This window comes from Trypanosoma theileri, assembly GCF_002087225.1.
Source record: "Trypanosoma theileri isolate Edinburgh chromosome Unknown TM35_Tth_11_V1, whole genome shotgun sequence".
Lineage (NCBI taxonomy): Eukaryota > Euglenozoa > Kinetoplastea > Trypanosomatida > Trypanosomatidae > Trypanosoma > Trypanosoma theileri.
This window is the reverse complement of record NW_021639853.1, coordinates 239919-254791: the sequence shown is the minus strand read 5'-3', so window position 1 is coordinate 254791 and position 14873 is coordinate 239919. Positions and strand designations below refer to the sequence as shown.

The 14873-nt window shown below is 36.7% G+C and overlaps 7 protein-coding genes across 7 annotated transcripts; all 7 read right to left on the bottom strand.

Annotated features, from left to right (window-relative positions):
* Nucleotides 1-406: 406 nt before the first annotated feature.
* On the bottom strand, nucleotides 407-1318 carry TM35_000112070 (CAAX prenyl protease 2; the record flags this gene model as incomplete). The annotated part of the gene is made up of 1 exon (XM_029024916.1): nucleotides 407-1318. The coding sequence occupies one exon, from the start codon at nucleotides 1316-1318 to the stop codon at nucleotides 407-409; it is 912 nt and encodes a 303-aa protein (XP_028883739.1).
* Nucleotides 1319-1700: 382 nt separating this feature from the next.
* TM35_000112060 (kinesin) lies at nucleotides 1701-4772 on the bottom strand (the record flags this gene model as incomplete). The annotated part of the gene is made up of 1 exon (XM_029024915.1): nucleotides 1701-4772. One exon carries the CDS (start codon nucleotides 4770-4772, stop codon nucleotides 1701-1703), a length of 3072 nt encoding a protein of 1023 aa, XP_028883738.1.
* Nucleotides 4773-5103: 331 nt separating this feature from the next.
* TM35_000112050 (kinesin) lies at nucleotides 5104-6858 on the bottom strand (the record flags this gene model as incomplete). The annotated part of the gene is made up of 1 exon (XM_029024914.1): nucleotides 5104-6858. One exon carries the CDS (start codon nucleotides 6856-6858, stop codon nucleotides 5104-5106), a length of 1755 nt encoding a protein of 584 aa, XP_028883737.1.
* A 338-nt stretch (nucleotides 6859-7196) lies between these two features.
* TM35_000112040 (putative nucleolar protein) lies at nucleotides 7197-8999 on the bottom strand (the record flags this gene model as incomplete). The annotated part of the gene is made up of 1 exon (XM_029024913.1): nucleotides 7197-8999. One exon carries the CDS (start codon nucleotides 8997-8999, stop codon nucleotides 7197-7199), a length of 1803 nt encoding a protein of 600 aa, XP_028883736.1.
* Nucleotides 9000-9409: 410 nt separating this feature from the next.
* TM35_000112030 (uncharacterized protein) lies at nucleotides 9410-10615 on the bottom strand (the record flags this gene model as incomplete). The annotated part of the gene is made up of 1 exon (XM_029024912.1): nucleotides 9410-10615. One exon carries the CDS (start codon nucleotides 10613-10615, stop codon nucleotides 9410-9412), a length of 1206 nt encoding a protein of 401 aa, XP_028883735.1.
* Nucleotides 10616-10912: 297 nt separating this feature from the next.
* On the bottom strand, nucleotides 10913-11656 carry TM35_000112020 (PIF1 helicase-like protein; the record flags this gene model as incomplete). Its single annotated transcript, XM_029024911.1, has 1 exon — nucleotides 10913-11656. The coding sequence occupies one exon, from the start codon at nucleotides 11654-11656 to the stop codon at nucleotides 10913-10915; it is 744 nt and encodes a 247-aa protein (XP_028883734.1).
* Nucleotides 11657-12579: 923 nt separating this feature from the next.
* TM35_000112010 (protein kinase) lies at nucleotides 12580-14361 on the bottom strand (the record flags this gene model as incomplete). The annotated part of the gene is made up of 1 exon (XM_029024910.1): nucleotides 12580-14361. The coding sequence occupies one exon, from the start codon at nucleotides 14359-14361 to the stop codon at nucleotides 12580-12582; it is 1782 nt and encodes a 593-aa protein (XP_028883733.1).
* Nucleotides 14362-14873: the final 512 nt, after the last annotated feature.

The window sequence follows — 14873 nt, the reverse complement described above, 5'->3', positions numbered from 1 at the left end:
GATGAGGAAAAAAAAAGGATGAAACCCGGCAACCAGTCTACGCGCGCAATGCTCGAGGCTCGTTGTCGGGTTTTGCCCTTTTCTTTTTTTTTATCCCTCACCCCAAGAAGGGAGAGGAGAGAACACAACCCCCACCACCCAAGGCGGTCGGTCTCTACAATAGTTGCGCCTCTGCTTTTTTGGCGTTCTATTTGTTTTTAAATCCTTTCTATTCGATTAAAACTGAGGTTCTTTGACTACAACAACAAAACCCAAAAGGAGGAAAAGGTAAAACAAAACTCAAAACCAGATTATTATAGTAGACCAAAACCAGAAATATATTTTCTTTTTTCTTTTGTGAGTTCCATAAAAAAAAATAAAAATACGAACCCAACTAATTCTCCATTCCATGCATTTTTTTTTTTTTTTACCAGTTTCCCATTAAGGAGACAATTGTTATCCATCCTATTATTCCACTTCCGTAGGCAATGATACCTCTAAGACGTTTTGTCTTTGAATTCTCTCGTAAAAAATTCAATTCTGGAGGACCAATAATATTACAGAGAAAATGGGAAAGGTAAATAGCTAATATATTGTTTCTGCAAACACTTGTGAAATAATATCCACAAAGTAATCCACACGCAAATGCACAAAGGAAGAGAACACGAAGTTTTTTTACTGCCCGCCACCAACAAGTTTGTATACTAATTTCAGTTTCACCCATGCTTATTGCAGTACGATATTCATCCGTAACAAAATTAAATAAGAAATGTGCATGAGCAAATGAGAACATCACAGAGGAGAGAATAATAGATAAAGATAATGAACGGTATTGTAACAATTTTAAAAAAGTAGCTCGAAATAATAATTCTTCTCCAATAGGACATATAATACTTCTTACATTTAATATGGGATCTTCCCATGTAATATAGTCCCATGATATACCACCATTTTCATAAATAACACCACTAAATAACGTTAAGGTTGCTAAACAACTTCCCAAAACAACTTTTATTGACTCTAAAAAGGTTCCTTCTGAATATAAAAAATGATGTAAAAAAACACTACCCCATAATACACTTTTATTATTATTATTTCCTTCATTTTGTCGCCAAATATACTCTAGCAATAATACGTTTAAACATATCCAAATAATAAGGGATACAAGTCTCCTTCGAACTACATTAGAATCGTTTCGATCAAGAAAATGAGGTCCATATTCTGATGCCTTCTTAAGATCCTTTAGACATAGGAAAGCAAATCGACGTTCAGTTGGCCAGAGGTAAAATGAACCAACAAACCCACAGGTAAGCGCAGCACAGAATGCAATATCACTCATCTATATATATAAGGCGATAACGAGAAAATCGAAAAAAGAAAGAAATCAAAGAGAGAAAAAAAAAACAGATGGAATTCAAAAAAAAAAAACCTCAGGTGAGTAAAGGAGGATAAATAGACAGATACAAAAAAGAAAAATAGTTCTTTTACTGATAAAAGGATAAGAATAAAAATTAAAAAAAAAAGAAAAAAAACTCACTTGGTTTTTCTATCAGAGACACAAGTAATAAGCAATGCAACGGATATCAAAAAAAAAAAAAAAATGGGAAGAAACTATAGCAGGTAAATCTTGAGGCATAAATACACACAGAGAAATACTGCAAAAACAAAACAAAACAAAAAGAATCAATCAGCAAGAACCCCCTTTTTTTTTTTTCTTTCTTCTACAAAACCTCTTCTGATATTGCAAGGGCCATACGAAATACATCGGAATCATCTGTTTCAGCCGTCATTTGTTGAAAACATGCTGTGGTGTTAAGAGGTCTTTCTGCCATACATGTAGCACGTAATAGCATTGAAATGGGTTTTTGATCATTTTCTGGAAAACGTTCTGCAATACCTCCTCGATGCCAAAGATCCCATGATAAGAATGCCTCACGTAATGTAAGTCCAGTAGGATCTTCTTGTTCTTCACTTGGAGATGAAAGGGCAGCAGCAAATTTTCCCATTGTGGTACATAATTCTTCCGTACTTGTTGATTCACTGGGTTGTTGTTGAACCGTTCCTAATAAACGTTCAATTGTCATGGCAGCACATAATGAGGTCTCAAGTTCTCCAATTTGACGAATAGTCATAGCATATGTAGTTCGTAGATCTTCAGGATCTATACTTGAACTTTCAAGTTGAGAAATACCTCCAAGAGCATTAGTAATAGCATCTACTTTACTTATCGCATAAGATTTAATGGCATGATTATTTTCAACACAACGATGAGAAAGAATACGATGTAATGAATTACTAAAGTTTGCATGAATAGTTTCAATAAGAAGGGTATCTGGGGTAAGATCTTTTTCCATCCATCGAATAATAAGTCTTGCCTGTTCATGTGGAACAAATGAAAGAGCCATTATTTCTTCCGGTGATCGTGGAATAGCTTTACTCCAGAGTGGCCACCAAAGATTGGATGAGCCACTACCAGAGTTTCGTCGCATTCGTTCTGATAAATACATATCATCTTCTTCTACATTACCTGTATTATAGTTTGACTCATCTGAAGGGGGAATAAAGTCACGTGGACTATGCCAGTGAACAAAATCTGGAAAGCGTACCACACGTCCTTCATGTGCTTTATTAGCATAAAGGAATAAACACATATCATTAAGAAGTCCTTCACTTTGCATCCAAGCACGCATTTGTTGTCCTACAGAAGCTGTACCAAGATTTTGTAATTCTTGTGCTTTTAATAAAAGAACATCTGATGTACAGGGTGGAGTAGGAAGAGCTGGTGGTTCTATCAAAGGTTCACCATTCGTGATAAGTCGTTTTTTCACATTCGTAACAGCATCATTTGTGGAATCACGAGTCTCTACTGTTGAATCCCCTGTTTCACATGAGAATAACTCATCTGTATCTTCATCCCAACCATCCACTGAATGTTTTGAACGAGTATGTGCCGTACTATTATTATTATGACTACTACTACTACCTCCTTTACCACTAGTAGTAGTAGAAATAGTAGTAGTATTAGGAAAACAAGAAGAGATAGGGACTGCATTTTCACGCAACATCCTTCTCGCACAATAAGACAATAATTGAAATTTTTGAACAAGTAATGGAAGTCCATGATCAATTTCTTCAACTGGTGGTATACCTATAGTATCAATAAGTTGCTGCAATGAATGATCTCTTTCACCTCCTCCCTCAAGAAGATCCCTCAGACGATCCACAACTAACATCCATAAGGTATAAACATCTCGTGCAAGTTCTAAACGATTAGCACAAACATAAGCAAAACGACATAAAAGAGAACCTGGGAAATATACTTTACGAATATCACTATTAGAAGAATTGGTTTCTCCTTCTTCAGCTTCATCATTATTTATTAATCGTTTAAGAAGATTCATTTGCCCTGAAAGACTTACAGTATGACTATAAATAATTTCATTTGCCATAACATCAAGAGTTGGTGATATATCGGTTGCTGGTGATAAATTTTTTTCAGAAGAGATATCTTCCACCACCATATATGCATACTCTGAAAGACTTTTACACGCTGTATGATTTAATTCACATTCTTTTTTTGGTATTGCAATGGCTTTAATCGTTAATTTATTCTGTGTCTTAACCCCATCGGATCCAAAAGGATTTAAATTTGAATTTTTCTTTCCATCATCATGTACTTCCGTATCATGTAATTGATTCCACTGAAAAGAAAACAAAACACCACGTAATGGTGCGGTACCAGTTCCAAAAGGAAAAGTCGTTGGTCCAGCAGAAAGTAACATAATTTCATTTTCAAATTGTAAAATTTCATCCCATGTTAATGTATTTCCTCTACCACCAACCGTTGGTTTTAATTCTTCTGTATGATATGGTGAAAATCGTCGTGGTAGTTTTAATCGAAAAGTTCGTCGAAGTGATATAGATATACCATCAAAAATATCTGTACAAATACGACTTTGTGGACCAATTTGTAATTGAAAGATATCTAGATAATCCGCAACACGTTGACACCACTGCGGTGGATGTGAATAAGCCCTACAATGAAATCGACACTTTACTACAGGTTGAGAAATAACTTGTTGTAACTTTCCATTTTCACTATTATTATTATTATTATTATTATTACCTCCTCCCCATTCTGTTATCATAGATGGTGGAGAGACACCTGTAAAGGCTAATTCATAATGATCTCCAATAGAAACAAAACATGGGGCGGTACCATTAGCGTAAAAAAAAGGGGAAGGAATAGGGGAAGGATCTTTACCAAAATGTAAAGAGAAAGGACCCCGCATCACTCGACTCACCGCCGTTGTAAGAAGCGAAAGATAATAAGAAGATTCACTGGTGTGATAGGATGAGGCTGTTGTGGTACTACGTGCCAGAAAAAAAATAGGAAGTGAAAAAAGACGAAATATCGGATGTTGTTCATATTCATGTTCTTTTTCTTGTGAACCACATATATGAATCTCCACCGCAATGCCTTCACTATCAGACATATCTTCTTTACTCTGATTATTATTATTACTACTATTATTACGACGACGACCCACTAAGAAATTACGTCCTAATACTATCTCTCCAGTAGTATCAGTAGTATTAGTAGTAATGGATTGATTTGTATTTTGAGAAAGTTGTGGAATGGAAAGAAAACGCTGTAATTCTGGTCGTGTACGGAATTCCTCCACGAGATAACGTTCAATTTCCCCTACAATATCTTCAAAGTATGTATTGCAGGAGTAATCCTCAATTTCTAGCGGTATTTCCTCTACCGCATCTCCAGAACCTATACTCATTGAATATTTTTTTTTTTAAATAAGATTCCCAGATAACTAATGTGTCACCTTTTCACTTTATTATTTTTTTTCCTTTTTTTGTTCGATGATATTTCAAAGGAGACAAATAAATAGATAAATAAACATCAAGTGAAACAATATCCAATAATCACTATTATTACTACTGCCATGGTATGGAATGCACATATTTATATATATCGATATATACTTATTCTTTATAATGGTTGAAAATATATAGCAAAATCTCTCATTCCCAAATCAAAAATGAAATAAAAAAACAAACAAACAAACAAAAAAAAAACGACAATAAACTAAATAGTCAACTTTTCAATCAACTAGTTCGATAATCTCCGTGACAAAGAAATACAGCTACAAAGAAACCAACTCCATCTTCATCTGCTGTCGATAATCTTGGCATAAATCGTAATACCATCAAGGGTTCNATAGTATCAATAAGTTGCTGCAATGAATGATCTCTTTCACCTCCTCCCTCAAGAAGATCCCTCAGACGATCCACAACTAACATCCATAAGGTATAAACATCTCGTGCGAGTTCTAAACGATTAGCACAAACATAAGCAAAACGACATAAAAGAGAACCTGGGAAATATACTTTACGAATATCACTATTAGAAGAATTGGTTTCTCCTCCTTCATCATCATCATCACTTATTAATCGTTTAAGAAGATTCATTTGCCCTGAAAGACTTACAGTATGACTATAAATAATTTCATTTGCCATAACATCAAGAGTTGGTGATATATCATTTGCTGGTGATAATTTTTTTTCAGAAGAGATATCTTCCACCACCATATATGCATACTCTGAAAGACTTTTACACGCTGTATGATTTAATTCACATTCTTTTTTTGGTATTGCAATGGCTTTAATCGTTAATTTATTCTGTGTCTTAACCCCATCGGATCCAAAAGGATTTAAATTCGAATTTTTCTTTCCATCATCATGTACTTCCGTATCATGTAATTGATTCCACTGAAAAGAAAACAAAACACCACGTAATGGTGCCGTACCAGTTCCAAAAGGAAAAGTCGTTGGACCAGCAGAAAGTAACATAATTTCATTTTCAAATTGTAAAATTTCATCCCATGTTAATGTATTTCCTCTACCACCAACCGTTGGTTTTAATTCTTCTGTATGATATGGTGAAAATCGTCGGGGTAGTTTTAATCGAAAAGTTCGTCGAAGTGATATAGATATACCATCAAAAATATCTGTACAAATACGACTTTGTGGACCAATTTGTAATTGAAAGATATCAAGATAATCCGCAACACGTTGACACCACTGCGGTGGATGTGAATAAGCCCTACAATGAAATCGACACTTCACTACAGGTTGAGAAATAATTTGTTGTAACTTTCCATTTTCACTATTATTATTATTATTATTATTATTACCTCCTCCCCATTCTGTTATCATAGATGGTGGAGAGACACCTGTAAAGGCTAATTCATAATGATCTCCAATAGAAACAAAACATGGGGCGGTACCATTAGCGTAAAAAAAAGGGGAAGGAATAGGGGAAGGATCTTTACCAAAATGTAAAGAGAAAGGACCCCGCATCACTCGACTCACCGCCGTTGTAAGAAGCGAAAGATAATAAGAAGATTCACTGGTGTGATAGGATGAGGCTGTTGTGGTACTACGTGCCAGAAAAAAAATAGGAAGTGAAAAAAGACGAAATATCGGATGTTGTTCATATTCATGTTCTTTTTCTTGTGAACCACATATATGAATCTCCACCGCAATGCCTTCACTATCAGACATATCTTCTTTACTCTGATTATTATTATTACTACTATTATTACGACGACGACCCACTAAGAAATTACGTCCTAATACTATCTCTCCAGTAGTATCAGTAGTATTAGTAGTAATGGATTGATTTGTATTTTGAGAAAGTTGTGGAATGGAAAGAAAACGCTGTAATTCTGGTCGTGTACGGAATTCCTCCACGAGATAACGTTCAATTTCCCCTACAATATCTTCAAAGTATGTATTGCAGGAGTAATCCTCAATTTCTAGCGGTATTTCCTCTACCGCATCTCCAGAACCTATACTCATTGAATATTTTTTTTTTTTAAATAAGATTCCCAGATAACTAATGTGTCACCTTTTCACTTTCTTGTTATTATTATTTTTTTTCTCTTCGATGGTATTTCAAAGGAGAGAGAAACAAATAAATAAATACATAAACATCAAGTGAAACAGTAGCCAATAGTCACTATTATTATTACCATGGTATGGAATGCAGACATATATATATATATATACTTATTGTTTATAATGGTTTAAAATATATAGCAAAATCTCTCATTCCCAAATCAAAAATGAAAAACAAACAAACAAACAAGAAAAATAAAAAAAAAAAACGACAATAAACTAAATAGTCAACTTTTCAATCAACTAATTCGATAATCTCCGTGACAAAGAAATACAGCTACAAAGAAACCAACTCCATCTTCATCTGCTGTCGATAATCTTGGCATAAATCGTAATACCATCAAGGGTTCCTCTTCACAGACATCAGACTCTGTACATACATTATTTTCTAAACAAAGAAGTTCATTACGGTGTTGCGCTTCTCTTATCTCATCTTGTAGCAAAAAACGACGTCCTTCACCAAAGTTCGTTGCGGAAAGTGAACAAAGTTCTCTATCATACTCTGATCTAGCACGTGCAAGACGTATAAAGGGATACTTCTGAAGCGTCCAAAGTACATTAGATTCATTCTCATCAAGGGTAATACTACAGGTACTATACACCAAGACAGAAGTGTTTGTACGGCAAAGCATCTTTACACATGAATCTATCAATTTACGTTGATAATCCGCAGAATCACGTATACCTTGTAATGTAATTGTATGTGGGGTTAACTTTGGTCGTAGTCCCATCCCTGTACATGGTGGATCTAAGAGAATACCATGAAAGAAACATTCACTAGATTCCCCCACAGTCTCTCTCTTCCTTTGCATCTGCTGTAATTTGTTAACATCTCCACAAAATGGCCGCACAACGGCTTCTACAAAAGATGGCCCAAAGTGTCGTTGTAAAAGTTCATTCAATCGCCTATACCGTAGTGGACTGCGTTCACAGCAAACTACAGTAAACGGTAACGAAGGAGATTCCACACTCTCTTTACTATTTCCTGAAAGAGGGTAATAATGTTTAGGAGTTATGGTTTCGTACAGTAGGGAAAGTAAAAGACTTGTTTTTCCACCTGGTGCCGCACAGGCATCCAACAACGCCAGCGGTTTATCATTAGAAATAACATACGCACGTAGCTGCCGCATGAGAAGTTCAACAGCCACCATACTTGAATAATTCTGAAGAAAGAATATACCACTATCATCATCACATTCTTCTTTTTTTTCTTTTTCTTCTTTTTCTATTGATGATATGATTCCTCTTGTGATGGTTTGCGTCGCATCGTCTGCCACTGCATGAAGAAGTTCTGAGAGAAGTCTCTTGGAAGGTTGTGTCATTGGTGTCCATTCATTCCGTACTGCTAGGCCCTTATGTTGTTTGCAAAGCATTGTCCGGCGATCCATCACGGCAGTTCCATAACCCACACAAACTAACATGACACCATCTCTACCTTCTTTATTATTATTATTATTATCACTATTATTATTATTATTATTATCAACAATAACAATAGGAGATTCTCTCCCTTTCTGTGATTCTATTTTAGTATGAGAAAGATCCACAGCAATATGTACACGTTGCCCTACAGCACATACACCATTCACAGACACCACACCAGGGGCAAACACATCACTTCCCCGCAATACAGCCTCCGCACATCCAGTATCTACTACAACTACAACTGATAGATCTTTGTTACCATTATCCATAAACACTCCTCCTTCTCTTTCTTTTTCTTCTTTTTCTTTTGTTGTGTTTATTCCCTCTGTTAGTGGAATAATACTAATACAATACGGCATTCCCCATGCATGTAATGTTTGTGCATGTATATAATGATACTCCCCTAGTCTCTCTACGGCAGAACTTGCCTGTGCCGCTAATGTCTCTGTTCCCGCCCCAACAAACCGCACATTCGTTGTACATGGTGGAAGTGCAAAGAGAGATGTACACAACACATCAAACCCAAGCGGTGTAAAGACGGTGGACTGAATATATTCCTGCACCACCGGAGAGGCGTACTTGTAGGCTCCCTCTGCAAAGGTCAAGAGTGATATCATCACGCCGTCTAAAAAATATATATACACACAGAGAGACAGAGATCTGCGGAAAAAAATAGTCCTCCGGTTATTATTATTTTTCTTTTTTGCTAGTTCTTTCCACACCACCAACAACACAGAATTTGTCCTTTAAATGAGTAAAAAAAAAAAAAATAAGCAAAAAGGCAAAACCAACCACAAGAAAAAAAAAAAAAAACAGAAAAATGTCATGTACATATAATAGAAATAATGACTAGATAAGGAACTGAAAGAGAATAAGAGCTGAAGAGTAGTTCATACAAAGACGTTGCCCCACCCCTAAAAGAGGAATACAAATAAAAAAAATAGAAAATCAACAAAAAGAAAGAAGGGGAAAAAAAACAACAACCAAAAATAAAAAGTGTACTTACCCCTTGGTTTTTTTTTGTTTTCTATGAAAAAAATCCCCGATTACTAACGGGTTCATAACGTTTTGTTTCCGCGCAGAGAAAATAACTGCGCTCTTGAACGTCACCACCAAGAAGAGAAACACTAGAATCATCAACGCCAGCAACAATAACATCTTTTCGCTTCTGAAGTGTAGAAGGTTTATGAGATGTCTCCATAGAGTTATCAATAGTATCTAGCCCAATACTTGTATTCTCTATCATTTTGGAATGATCTCCATCCATTTCTTCAATCATTCTCGATACAGAATTATTTTGTTGCAGTATAGCACGCCCATTAACTGCAGTTCCTACATGTATCTGTTCCTCCTCTACTTCTCCATTTTTTCCCTTTTCTCTATTATTCAACTTTTGCTGTTTATCTGTATGGGGTGAGACTTCCGGCTCTTGCGCACATGCAAGACGTTGGGTATTTATGCCTAGAAATCTTCTATCTCTAATAGGGGAAATAACAACACGTCGCATTTCTTCTGAGAAACCACGCGGTGGTGTTGAGTTTGAAGCTGAAACTTCTTTATCCTCCTCTTCCACACGCACTCGTTTACTACTCTTACGGTTATTATTATTATTATTATTATTACTAGGACTCTTGTTATGGTTATTCATATCACCTTCTGTTGATGTAGCCCTTGTTGGTGATGTTGTTGGTATTATTATTGTTGCTGCGAGAAACCGTTTAACAGATACCCAAAAGGCTGACTCTGGCTCCAGCAACAATACACCCTGGGCCTTTTCTTCTTCATGCTCTTTCGCCGCTTTCTGCATGTAGAGAACCACTGCAATTCCCATAAGATCTAGTAAATGTGAAAAGCGTCGTGTTTCCAGACGTCGCGTTAGGTGAGATAACTCCTTTGCAATAGCTTCACCAATATCTTTCATTTCCTCTACATTTATCAAAACATCAGCGATCTGTTTATATGCTGCAGCGGCTTCTTTAGAAGTGATAAGAAGCTCTGGCGCCGCACGGAGAACATGACGTGCACAGTAGGCATTAATAGCACCCTTCACAGATGATGTGAGCAGTGTCTCATTCGTAACAAGTGTTTGAATGGCATTTTCATAAATGGCAATCAATGCATCTACGACACGTCTGCAGGCCTTATCGCCACAAACGAGATCACCATGAATGAGATCAATGAGAAGTTCAATGATTTGAAGTGACTGATGCTGCCGCTGAGCTTCATCGTGCATCTCCACTCCCCTCTTCTCCCTTCTAATTTCTAATTTCTTTTTTCTTTTTTTTTCTTTTCGGATCCAGATCTGCGGATCTAATCAAACAGTTGAGAACATGACATACACACATAGAAAAGAAGAGAGACAAAAGAAAATAAAAAAAGTAAAGAATTCATAAAAGAAATGATACATAAATACAACAATAAATAATAACAATAATAATAATAAGTGAAGAGAGTGAAACAAGAATGAACCAACCAACCAAAAACAAACAAACAAACAAACAAACAAAGGATAAGGTCCACGTGAGAACACTTACTTCTCAAGAAACTCAAGTGCACGTGCGGCCTGGGCAGTGAGCAGCATCCCATACTTCTCCAAACACCACAACACCACCTTCTCCGTCGTTGAGTCTCTCTCAAAGCAATCAAATGGTTGAACAATATAACACAATCGCAACATCGCCTGACGGCTTCCTTCCGTAGTGGGCACAAGCGATACACTGATCGCCTCATCCTCATACTTGAGAATAGCTTCCGCCTCTGAATTGTGTTCTTTTTCTTCCTTTTCTTCTTTTTGTTGTTGTTGTTGCTGGAAGGACAATTCCCACTCTCCATAGACCCGTTCAGTCTTATCATGATGACCCAACAGTACAGACTGACGTTCCTCAGCGAGAGCACGTCGACTGGTGGACTTCCAACATCTATACGCATCTGAAGGACGCCAACGGGAACTAAAAGCAGTTGTGATAACTTCTACTCGCATAAAAAAACTTGACAATAACGCATGTAAGGCGTAGAGTGAACCATCTATACTATAAGAAGAAAGTGCCTCACGTACATTTGCGGTTGGAAGAATAACAGGAACCTCAAAGGCACACATAAGCGATGGAATACCTTCCTCTCTCGTTTTAGCGGCCGCCTGACGACAGTAGGATGAGACTAGGAGAGGATCTGCATGCATAACACTCCGCACATTCCTGCTGCTGTACATTGTCCAGCCAATCCCACTAACCAGTGGAATACCGAATAACGCACCAAATACCTTTGCAGGTGGCATAATCCTCCTATCCAAAAACACAAAAACAAAAACAAAAACAAATCTATTTTTACACTGTATGTATAAACGTATTGATGTTTGATTCACCACGGTATCTATTTTTTTTTTTTTAAAGAATAAAATATAATTATCCCTTTGCTTTTTTGCCTGGACGGCTAATTATTTTGGACGGACAGAAATACAATCAAAATAAGAAAAAAAAAATAACATTAGTAATAATAGGTCAACACACGATAACTATTCTCAGAATTTGAACGTTATTCCAGAATTTATTAAAATAAGAAAAATGAGGTTACCATGAATGTACGTATACAACATACAAACAGAAGTAATAAAAGATAAATGGATGAAAGGAAATACAGAGGATCATATATATATATATATCAACATTTGTCATAGTTTCACATATAAGCGTTTTCTCTTGGCTTGTACACTTTTTTTTTCTTCTTTTTTCTTCTATTTCCCTTTTTGTATATTGCATTTTTACACTATACAAAAACAAATTAGAGGTATAGTGTTATATGTATACCCAATTTCCTCTTACTTCTTTTGTCTTTGTCAACATTACATATAGTTCATCGGCCATTCCCACCCCCCACAACACAGAAGACCTCCCATTGGTTTATTTACACATGAACAAGAGAAATATATATATATATACTTCAGTAATACAAGAGTTTATCCCACAGCTGATCATCCATCATTTTTTTTGTCAAGAAAAAAAAAAAAAAACAACAGCAACACAGCATATTCAAATACTGTGATGGAAAACACTAAGCAGGGGATTGCGGAGGCAAAACAAAAAAAAAAAAAAGAAAAGGAGGTTAATTACCCAAAGCAATGGTCAACAAAATCGCAACGAACAACAAAAACAAAAAAAAGTATGCAACAAAGCAAAAAAAAAGAGAAAAGAAAAAAAAAACTCATTCGTATACAATTTTCACATCATCCGTCTGGACTGCACGCTCCACCGTAGTTACCTTGCGTACCTTATTTGCACCGCGAGCTCCTGCTGATCCAATACGTCTTGTCTCTTGCGTCTTGTACTGCAGCATAAGAGGCACTTCTACCACTGGTGAATGTGGATACGCCAAATCTTCTTCATTCGCTTGACTCGCTTTTCTTGATTGCATAGTAGGTGAACTTCGGGGAACCCAATCCACCTGAAAAGATCGTTTGGTTCCCACATTACTCCTATGAGAGTTCGTAGATACAGCTGTTGTTGTTGTTGTCGTGGCCTCTGAGGCAGTAGGAAGAATATCGGATGAAAGATTCGCTTTATCAAAACTACGTAAAATTGTTTTCACCACAGTAGATGCAAGTAAATCTTTACAAGTAGGACGTTTCTCTGGATCACGATGCAGCATAGCTCGAATGAGTTCTACCATTTCTGGAGGACGGGTGTATGGGGCACGTTCTTCTATTTTTAATACCACTTCTCCATTAGGTAAAGACTCTGGCAAGGTTCCATCACAGGCAAGATAATGTAAAATCATACCAAGAGACCATACATCTGTTGCTTTTGTATGCATATGTATATAAGTTCCATCTGTTCCTGGGGCACATTCAAACAATTCAGGTGCCATATATTCCATGGTTCCCGTTCCTCCAGTCCGTTCATACGACAATTCACCAAGAAGTGTGGCAGTTCCAAAATCACTTACAAGAACTCTTGGGGGTTTCTCAATTGGACCTGTAAGAAGAAGATTCTGTGGTTTAAGATCACGATGAAGGATATTCTTTTGATGTAAATGAGCTGTTCCTGCTAATGCACTTAAAAAAAAGTACCACACTGCTATAGTTGGCAGTGCTTTTCCGTATCGTTCAAGATAGGAGTCAAGTGATCCCAAAGTTGCATATTCCATTAAAATAAAAAGACAACGAACAGGGGGACCAAAATCTGCTGTTTGAGCAATATCTACCCAACTGTGATTATACTCCACAACATTAGGATGTCGTTTGACTTCTTCCAATATTCGTACCTCACGTAGAACATTCTGCAAGTATTCTGTATTATCACCAACGGGAATTTTCTTTAACGCAAAATATCCAAGTTCAACACCTTCCATAACATGTTGACAAAGATAAACACCACCAAAGGTACCATTACCAAGTTTTTGAATTTCTCTGAAATAACGTTTATAATATCCATTAATATCTCCACTACCTGAAGTACCAATACCACCTGTCGTTGCATCATCACGAGTCATATCTTCTTCATTTGATCTATCTATACTTTCTTCCTGTTTCTCATCACTAAGGGGATCAAGTCTAGTTTTCCGTCTGCTTGGTCTCCGTGCGGATGGATCCATCGACTGCTGCTGTTGCTGCTGTTGCTGCATAGAAAGATTATGCGAAGATGGACTATCACATATAGTTAGTTGTTTTCCATGATTTTGAATAAGTGCCCGAAAGTACTGAGGGGTAAAACGTTCCTTAGTGGGTGGTGGTTGTGGTTCTTTCATATTATTCTCACGCAGTGGTCGGTGACATGTTGGGCAAACATCAGAAACCGCCAGTGGACCAAACTGCGAGCGACGTGATGGCGGCGAGTACGTGTCTGGCCGTTGGGCCACTTGTAATTCCGACTGCATTGGGACAACTGTGAGTTCTCCACAACCTGGAGTGGCTGTGTGTGCATTATTCTCACTCACACTTCGGCTGCTATTTACACTGGTTAAGGCTGGAAGTTGAACTCCCTGCATCTACGAGGGAACAATGTACAGTAAGAGTTTATAAATATATAGATATAAATATAATTGTATATAAGTTTGTATGTTTTGTTTTGAGGAGAGACACACACACACACAGATAGAGGTAGAGAGAGGAATAAATAGAGGTACAGAGAAGGAGAGGGGAAAAGAATAGACCCACTATAAACTAAAATACGGCTTCTATTTAAAACCCTATTACCACTGCTCCTGCCGCTATTTGGGTGTGAGCTTCCTTCAAAGAAAAAAAAAAAATTAAAGGAAAAAAAAAGAAAGAAAAAAAGGAATAATAAGTGAATAAATAGAATCATTTCATCTTTTTTAAAAAATAAACCACAAGGAGGGGAACTCCCAGAACCCACACCCCCACACTTCTTTCATTAGCAACACACTCCAACAGATAAAATAAAAAAGAAACAAAAGGATATATATATATATCTGTGTATAGACAATCACCGCCTGAACAACATCAACAACAAACAAACAAACAAAATAATAATAACATA